The sequence below is a fragment of the Dermochelys coriacea genome, chromosome 15 (genome assembly GCF_009764565.3).
Source record: "Dermochelys coriacea isolate rDerCor1 chromosome 15, rDerCor1.pri.v4, whole genome shotgun sequence".
NCBI classification, from domain to species: Eukaryota; Metazoa; Chordata; order Testudines; family Dermochelyidae; genus Dermochelys; species Dermochelys coriacea.
Genome location: NC_050082.1, coordinates 14,589,260 through 14,598,826, shown reverse-complemented (window position 1 = coordinate 14,598,826; position 9,567 = coordinate 14,589,260). Strand labels below are relative to the sequence as shown.

Genomic DNA, 9,567 nt, shown 5'->3' with positions numbered 1-9,567 from the left:
GTCTCTGCTATAGGGATTGGCAGCAACAAGAGGCCCAATTGTCATCCCTTGCGGTGCCATGCAGCCAACACACCCCAAAACATCAGCGTGTTACCCCTGTGCCTTGCCACCTTCCCCTGGCACCCACCCGTCAAGCGACGCATCAGCATGCCTCAAGGCGAGGCGGTGACACCGCATCAGCATCACTCCCCTTTCGTTGGAACATCAGCACACTGATGCAACACCATGAGTAGAGTTGATCTGACTTTTTTTATACACTGAAAATTCCTACCTTTCAAAAAATAAACAACCTCTCCCCTCCCAGACTGGACAATTTTCAGTTTTCAGACAAAAAACCCAACACAAAACTAAAGAGATTTTTTTGAGGACAGCAGGCACGTTCTGCTAAAATATTTGTTTAGTTGAAACCCAATTTTCAGTTACAAAAATGTCAGTGGAAAGTTTTTGACCAGCCCTAAATGATAAGGCGAAAACTGGACCCTCAAATGGCCTGGCAATGAGACTGGATTATTAAATAACATGGCATCCTGGAAATAACAGTTCCAAGAAGTTCAGTGAGCCTCTCTGACGCATAGCTCTAGTCATTCACAGTGCCACATTTAACAAAGGGCTGAAAAGAGAAGTCAAAATATTGCAACGGATTGGTTGGTATGCCTGTGTACCACTGCCCCTGTACTGGATAAAATCAGCTTCTTAACCATGTGGCATAGCCAACATATTGCTAACTGCTAATAATGACTTTCATTCAGCTCACGTGATTGTGTGCCTGTGCTTTCGGAGAAGAAAGGTCACTTTTTTGTCCCAAGTACTACTATGAAGTTATTGTAACATAAAGCAATTATTAAATTATAAAAACTATAACAGAAAGGCAGTGTGTATAGAAAGTGACTGAGACAATGAATGGATCCTTTTTCACTCCTAGAGCAGTTCTGCAGACTGAAGCAAATTTTCTTTCCTTACATGGTTCTGGAAAGAAGAAGAATGTGTTTCTCATCACTTTATCTACAGGAGCAACTGGGTCAAGAGATGACACTGAGGGAACTATTATGTGGGCTTTCTTAGGTATGCACCTGACAGTGGATACAGGGCCTGTACAACATACCATATTCATTGTTGCATGGAGTGAGGATGCCAAGCTACTAATTTAATGCTCCTATGAAGGCAACATAATTTTCTTGGGACTGAGCAAAAAGTCTCCAACCCTCCAAGCCACAAGGAGATAAGTAGGAATGGAATTGCATGAGTGCAACAGCACAGAAGTGGAGCTCCGCGGAGTTATCCTGACCTGGATAGTTTGGGCAGCACATCAACATTTTGGGCTAGTGAGAGCGTCATGAGATACTCAGCTGACTCAATTTTCCACCAGTGCTGAATCTGTCAAGCCCTTTGCTCCCCACATGGTGTAACTCATTCATTCACTCACTCAAAGGTTTGTTATTTGACTTGTTGATATTAACCTATTACATATGTAGAGAAGTGTCTCTGACTTTTGGTTCATGTGTGTTCAAATTGCCTGTATTAAATTAAGCTTCAATCCTAAATCTCCCTCAACCACAACTGTACCCCCACTCCCCACACCATGTCCATTTCTGTTCATCAGAAAATCATTTCTATTGCTTGGTGTTTGTGTCTGATCCAGAAGAATGTGAATGAATATGGTGCATTGTTTGACACTTGAATACCTTATTTCTGTTTCTTCTAAGAGGCTTTCCTCTTCTTCTAACTAAGACAACAGCTCACTTTTGTTACTGTTTTTTAAACAGGGCAAAACAGATGTCTGTGGTTGCTGTTTTAGCCATGGAAAATCAATCATATGGGGCTTTAGCTGGCACCTGTTTGTCTTTCAGGGAGGTCACTAACTCCCAGTGCATTTAGTACAGTTTACATGGTGCTCCCTACAATGCTTTTCAGTTGTACTTTAGAAACATAATTGGGTTAGAACGGTTGCCAACAAAGAACCCCATTAGTGCCAAACAACTATGGCAATTAACAGCCACATTATTGCTTTAGGAGCGGTTGTTGTTTTTAGTAGGCTGCTCTGAGATGCAGGTAAACTCTCCCCTGAAATGATATAATGGGGGTGAGATTGAAATATATGCTTCTTGGAGGGGAACATTATAATTTCTCTTTATGCACATGAAACAAAAAACTCAGTGAAACTGAACCAGTATAACAGACCAGACTAGAATTTAGCAAACCGCTAGAATGCCTTAGGCCCTTAGTCACTTAACTACACTTAAGGTTGTAGTCTTGATTTTTAGAGATACTGAGCACTCACAACTTCCTTTCGACTGTATTTGTGGCTACTGAGCACCCATGAAAATCAGGCTGTAATTGAGTTTGCAGTAGAAATCAGTCATGGATTCTAAGTGCAGGACTGGGACCCATGAGATACAGGGGTGTATCTTGAGAGGAGTATTCTGGCACAAAGCACTGTATTTTATGAGAGGATTTCCCTTTCTATTATAATGGTCTTTGTGAAACAAAGCTTTGAGCTTTCTGTTTAGTGTGCATGACAAAAGCACTAATTAATAATGAGGCTAACATGGCAGGCAGCTCTCAGGTTTGATCTACACACCAAATTTTACCGATTTAGCTGGACTCGTGACACTTCATGTACAAGTGTTTGGGTATGAAGAATGTGATATGACTCTTGGGTTCTAGTCCTCAGATTGCTGCTAATCTGAGGCAAATCGTTCAGGGTCTGATTCTGACCTTACTTAGGGCCTGATCCAAAGCCTGTTGAGGTCAGTGGATGTAAATTAGGAGTCATTCCACTGAAATCAGTGAAATTACAGTGGGGAGAAGGAAATTACCCCCCTAACTGTTCTGTGGCTCACTACACCTATTTTTCTTTGCCACCTTCTTTTCCCCCCACATTGATAAACTGGTTGTAATGATGCAATTTTTGGAAATGTATAGCTCCCTGCCCCCTAACAGGCAAACTTTTTTGGAGTGAGGGCCGATAATAGGTATTCAGGTGTGTTAGCAATATATGTCAATAAATAGAAGAAATTTGACAATAAAATACAAATATATTTGTTTTATTTTAAACTGGTAGGGTTTCAAATTTTGGGGAGAACAGTTGATGATTTTCGGCTGCTGTCCCCTGTGATGCTAGTCCTTTGAGAAAATGAGGATTGCCTTAGAGATTCTACAAAATTCTGGCCTTCAGTGTCCAGTAAAATAGTCGATGATTTTCTGTTGCTCCCCTCCACGATGCTAGTCCTTCGAGAAGACGAGGCTTGCCGTAGAGGTTCTACAGAATTCTGGCCTTCAGTGTCCAGTAAAACAGTTGACGATTTTCGGCTGCTGTCCCTGGTGATGCTAGTCCTTCTAGAAGATGAGGCTTCCCATAGAGGTTCTACAGAATTCTGGACTTCAGTGTCTGGTAAAAGTGTTGGTGATTTTCTCTTGCTCTCACTGGTGATGCTAGTCCTTCGAGATGACAAGGATTGCCTAGAAGATTCTATAGAATTCTGGCCCTCAGTGTCCAGTAAAACAGCAGATAAATTTCTCTGGCTATCAATGGGAATGATAGACTTTCTAGAAAATGACATTTGTCTTAAGGCTTCAACAGAATCCAGACCTTGCAAATCCTCTCCACTCTGTGGTATATCATCAGGGAATTTTAGAGGAACTATTTCAGTTATTTCCGGCAGAGCAGAGATGTTTTGTTCAGTGGGGTTCTCAATTACTTTTACCTTGCCAGTGATCATTTTTGGTTTGGAATGAGCTTTTTTTTTGTCACAACTCTTTGAACAAAGCTTTTGGGGTTTAGTGGGTCTTTTTGCATGTACTTGCTGATATACCTCAGCCCAATCAATCTGTGATGATAGCCTTATGCCGCTGCCCTTTAATTTTTTAAAGCCAAACATTATCTCAAGGAGTACCTTTGTTACAGGAACTGAAGTAAATCCAAGTTTCTCTGACAGTGACTTTTCATAGTTATACTTGTACAATACATGTTTGGCTGCATTTTCAACAAGAAAGTCAACAATCTCCTCTTGTCTTCTGGAAAGCTTGCCTTTCAAGTGTCCACCTGATTGATCTTTATTAAAAATCTGGCTGTGAAACTGATGTCTTGAAAGAAAATGACCAGTAGACTATCCATAATTTCAGAGGGCAAACAGAAAAAAAAAGGTTATTCATTAAAAAGTTTATTTAATACCACCATTTTAAATGTGAAATTTAGTAAGTTAACAGTATTTTAAACCTATGGGGCCCAATTCTGCAACCACTCACTAGTATATCTCCAAGGATTTCCATGGAGTTATTCTTGCTTTATACCAATTTGAGAGCAGAATCAAGCCCTTTGAGCCAAGTTCCACTCTCTGTTAGATGTAAATTGAAATCAATAGAGTTATTCTGGATTTACAGCAGCTGAACTGCAAATAGCATTTGTTCTATCAGCTGTGCATGTTTTGCAGCAGATCCAATGTGAAGGGAATCATCCAAATTTTGGTTTTGATTGCTGTTTTTATTTGATTTCCTTTTTGTTATTTGAAGGTGGGGGAATGCAACATTTTGGGCCAGATTTTTAAAGGTATTTAGGCCTCTAAAGATGCAGATGAGCACCTAGTGAGATCCTCTTTTCACAAGTGCCGAGGCACCTACGTCCCATTGATTTCAATGAGAGTGAGGGCACCTTTAAAAATCTGGCTCGTTGTGGTCTGCGTGAATGTGATATGCTACTTACATTCTTAGGACACTTTCCTTCACATATTTACATTAGAAAATGACTAAGAATTTGTTTTCAGACATTGTCATTTCATCTGTAGTTGTGAAGTAGTTTTATTGCGATGAGCCTCTCACTTGGATTCCAGATGAAACCATTACTCCTACCATTTAGTCAAAGTGTTCATATGTTTGGTCCCATTATTTTACTGTTTGTTAGGGATTCCCCTCCTTCTGCCTTCCCCCTCCCAATCTCTTTTGACTTTACAAACCCTTTTATATTTTCTAATTCTTGTAAGAATGTGACATAAAAGCTGTTTGTGGTAGGGACAGACGAACTTATTTGACCTACTTTCAAAAGTCATGGACTCCAAGTTCAGCTCAGACTCAAATGTTCATGGGTTTGCATTGTATGTAGGAGAGACTATGAGGAAGAGGAGGGGGAATGGAGTAAAATCAGCTGTAAATGAACATTAATTAAATTAAAATATAGACAGGTTTGGACATTTTGACTTAATGGTGGTGTATGAATATTAATTTAATAATAGCCAAATCTTGGTCCAGTTGAACTCTAGTGCAGTGGTTCCCAAATTCTATTGGTATATGTACACTTCCTTAAAAACATTGATGTTTGTACCTACCACACGTAAATGTCTCCTTTTTGTGCACTTATATTTTAGCCTTAATAGGCTTAATATAAGTATTTATGGATTCACAGTAAAATAAGTTTTGAATTTGGCTGGTGGAGATCTGCCTGGGGCAAATTAGAAGAGAAGAGAGTTTGTCTGAGGGAGTTTGGGTGGAAGAGTTAGAGGCCATGAGATTTAAAGCAGGTAGGGAATTTTCTGACAAAACCATTATTCATAAGAAAATGCCAGTTTGTCAAAATTAAAACTTTTCATGGGAGCATACCAGTTTCAACAAAACTTGCTGGAAAAGATTTTGCAAATCCAGGATAGAATTTCTGGTCAAAACCAGAGAGAGACCAACCCCATGATAACTTGGTGGCAGGGGCACTCACTTGAAATGTAGAAGACCCAAGTTCAAGTCCCTGCTCTACTGCGTATTTGATTTATACCATGTTGAACAATTCCACCTGAAGATGTTGAGAAAGACCCACTCCCTGAATAGTCTATGGGGACTATAGGGGGACTCACCTTGCGTGTGGAAGATACAGGTATAAATCCCTGGTTTGGCTGATTCAGACCAGGTACTTGAACCTGGCTGGTTCAGACCAGCCTACATCATAGGTGAATGCCCTGTTCACAGGCTATTGTCTAAACTGAGGGAAGGTAGGGGTTTCTCACTTTGTTGTTGTGGGACAGCTTTAAGTGAAGTATCAGAGGGGAGCCGTGTTAGTCTGGATCTATAAAAGCGGCAAAGAGTCCTGTGACACCTTATATTCTAACAGACATATTGGAGCATAAGCTTTCGTGGTGAATATCCACTTCGTCGAATGCATGTTTGCATGTTTGACAAAGTGGGTATTCACCCATGAAAGCTTATGCTCCAATACGTCTGTTAGTTTTAAGTGAGTGTCTTTGTGTGAGACAGAGAGAGAGAGTTTGAAAGATTCAGTTTGTCATGAGGTGGAATAGGAATTTTTGAAACACGAAAAAAGTCAAGATATGAATATCATTCTTGGCTAGTCTAATGAGGTAGACTTTGTTAGTGGTTAGCAGGGGAGCTCTGGTGCTATGGTGTTGTGAGCAGCCCTGGATCTGTCGAATTGTCTTTCATACATGTCTCATCCTCCTGTCCCTCACATTCTTTCCGCTTGGTTGGGATTCCACAGCCCTCCTCCATGGGGTGTGCTGTGATTCAAGCAGTTTCCTCATCCCACCAGTATCCAGATTCCAGCCCTATTCCATGAAGCCTCTCTTGGTCTCATTCATTTCTTCCCTTTGGGGCTCCCACAGTCCTCCTCTGTGAGGCTGTGGTGTGATTAAGGCAGGCTTCCGTAGCCTGCCAGTCTCCCTTCTGTTTCTAGGTCCCATCCCAGGGAACCTGTCTTCTGACTTGATGCTCCCCTATAATTCTCCTCTCCAAGTGGCCTGCCCTCTGTATCCTCCTGAGAGTCATCTAACATCTAAGTTTTATCATGTTAAGGTGAGAGCTACCTGATTAACACCTGGTCCTGTTCCCCAGCTAGTCTGCTGCTCCCTTGAAAACCTTTTTCCTTAAAGGAGTCATGTGATGGAATAAAGGTTGTCTGGCCTCAGCCTCACCACTTTTTAGGGGGGACAGACCACCCTGTTACAGTGTACCACTTCCAACAAGACCACCTACCACAGTTTGGGAATCCCTGATATAGAGTAAAACTCCAGTTGACTTCATTGGGACTAAGATTTAGCCTTAAATGCATATTTAGGTCTGATCCTGCAAGATACTCCACCCAGGTGGACCCTGCACCTATGCCGAGTCCCACTGAAGTCACTGCAAAGACTCAGGAGTCTGACCACATGCATTTCCTTGCAGAATCAGGGCCCTAGTTTAACATTTTCATACTGGAAAATTAGCCATTTAATATTAAACCCAATGTGACAGTAAAAGTCGCCACAATCACCACCAAAGGCCAACTCCTCCCTTCATTTACACTGATGCAGCCTCTCGCCCTTCCCCTGGACCAGGTTCTGATCTCATTTACCAAAGTCCCTGATCCAGAATGGGAATTAGAAACTGAGTCTCCCACATCCCAAGTGAGTGCTCTGAGCATTGGGTTATAAGGTTAAAGGGGGAGAGGCACCACTAACACCATTTCCTCAATTTTGTGAATGGCTCCAAAGTCCGCTTGTGAATCCAGTCCTTTCTTTCCAAATTTCCCGTGCTTTTATTAATTAAAAAAAAAAAGCCTGAAATCTAAATGAAATGTTTAGTTTTGGGTTGAGTTTTGTTCAATTCAAAATTAAAATGTTTTCGACTTTTTGATTTGCTGAAAATTCCAACAAGTTTTGGTTTTGGGTTGACACCAAATATTTTTTTTTCAATTTTTTCAGAACTGCCAGCAAACTAAAAAAAAATCAGTTGTTCACAGCTCTGCTCCTGCATGTTTGAAGTACAAGGACTGCATAGTGACCACTGTGAGCTCTCCTAAATTGAACACAGTCCTATAACCATTGAATCTGTGTTTTGAGTCCATGCTGTTCAAGTGGGCATGAAATTAGGCAAAATGAGTTAATTTATCCCTGATTCTTAAATAGACCTCATACTCTATGAAGTAGGTAGAAATAGCACCAAGCATGATGGAATGATAACAATACTCAAGTATTCCACAGATACATGATTATAAATAATTTTGGTTGAGCTAAAAAAGCAAAGGTACCTGGGAAAATGGAAGTTCGTCTTCTACCATTGCTGGTTTCTTTGGTTTAGGCTTAGGAAGTGGGGGTGGCACATATTTTGGTTTGGGTGGAGGTTTCTCAACTGGTGGCCTAGGCTTGGATTTAGGGAGTGGGGGTGGTACATATTTTGGTTTGGGTGGAGGTGCCTCATCTGCTGCCCTAGGCTTTGTTTTAGGGAGTGGGGGTGGCACATATTTTTTGGTTGATGGTTTCTCAAGTGTGATTTTGGCTTGGATTTATGAAGTGACTGTGGTCCATGTTTTGATTTTTGTGTAGATTCTTTTAATGTCTTCTCTCTTGTCTTTGACTTGGGTTCCTTTCCTCTTTCTGTCTTTTCTTCCTTTGTCTTTCCCTCCTCTGCATTTTCTGAATCCGTTTTGCGTTGAATCATCTATATTTCCAGGCGAAGAACTTTTTTCATAGAGGCTTGTTACATTCAATCATCACCAGTAATGCCAGAGTCATCGGCCATGTATAATAAAGGGGATCCCATCTTTCTTTGTTGCACTCAATATTTCTAGAATGGCTTGATTTACAATATCTTGAAGAGCAGAGACTAATTTATTTTCTTCTAAGAAATCAAGCGTTTCAAATGGCTGCTGACCAGGATAGTCAGTATCAGATGGAGTGGGTTGTTTCAGGACATTTGTGATTTCTTTTTCAATGTGTTTAATATCAAAAGATGAGTCTTTCTCAGGCTGAGACTTATCTTTCTTCTTAATCTTAGAGAAAAAATCTGATGTAGCTCTTTGTTCATGGAGGCCAACAGAAGCGTCTGCCAATTGTGCCCAAATGTGAAAGTGTTCTTGACGGAAATAATAATCAGATGCTTTTTCTGTAACACTCTGTAACAGAACAAAAAGAAGGTGAAGATCTGAAAAGAGTAAATAATGTAATGGATGAAAGCAAAAGGAAGCATTAGGACATTGTAGCAAAGGAAGGAAAAGAGGTAAGGTTTCAATAGACAAATCCCATTTCAGATTTGAGAGATGTGTCCTGGAATCTAAACCCTGTGAAATTCAATGAAGACTGGAGTTTAATCCTTGTATCTGAACCTGTCCTTTTCAAATATTGGTTCAGGAATGGATCAAAAACCAGAGAGACCTATTTTCTGTTTGGATGCAAAACAACTCTTCTGAGAACATTCCCATGAACTGGCTGCATGTGGGGTGGAATTGTTCTTCTGAGAACAGCTGCTCTCATGAGACTTCCTACTTAGGTTTAAAATTGCAAGACTGTAGTACAATAAAATCCAAGCCTGAACTGCAGCTTTCATTCGGCCTCATGCTCTGTTGCCAACTTTTGCAATTTTATCACAAATCTTGCAATATTTGGTATTATGCTTGAAGCCCCAGCTCCTGGAGTCATGTGAATACAGGAGAAGCTGAGATTTCATATTTTTAAATAAGTAATTTTGTAGCATCATGGTTGTAGAAAAAAAAGCCTGAAAATGTGACCCAAGTGCACTCTAGAGAAACCAGAAGGCAAATAAAAAGAATCCCAAATTAATTATATGTGATTTTTAGATACATGATTCATGGTTTCTGAA

At 40.5% G+C, this 9,567-nt stretch overlaps 1 protein-coding gene across 1 annotated transcript in view; it reads right to left on the bottom strand.

Annotated features, from left to right (window-relative positions):
* Window positions 1-3,065: 3,065 nt before the first annotated feature.
* CCDC116 (coiled-coil domain containing 116) overlaps window positions 3,066-9,567 on the bottom strand; it is a 29,626-nt gene continuing 23,124 nt past the window's right edge. The window contains 6 exon segments of the mRNA XM_043497937.1: window positions 3,066-4,106; window positions 8,000-8,238; window positions 8,241-8,394; window positions 8,396-8,455; window positions 8,458-8,508; window positions 8,510-8,863. Coding sequence (XP_043353872.1) covers window positions 3,066-4,106; window positions 8,000-8,238; window positions 8,241-8,394; window positions 8,396-8,455; window positions 8,458-8,508; window positions 8,510-8,863 — 1,899 coding nt within the window.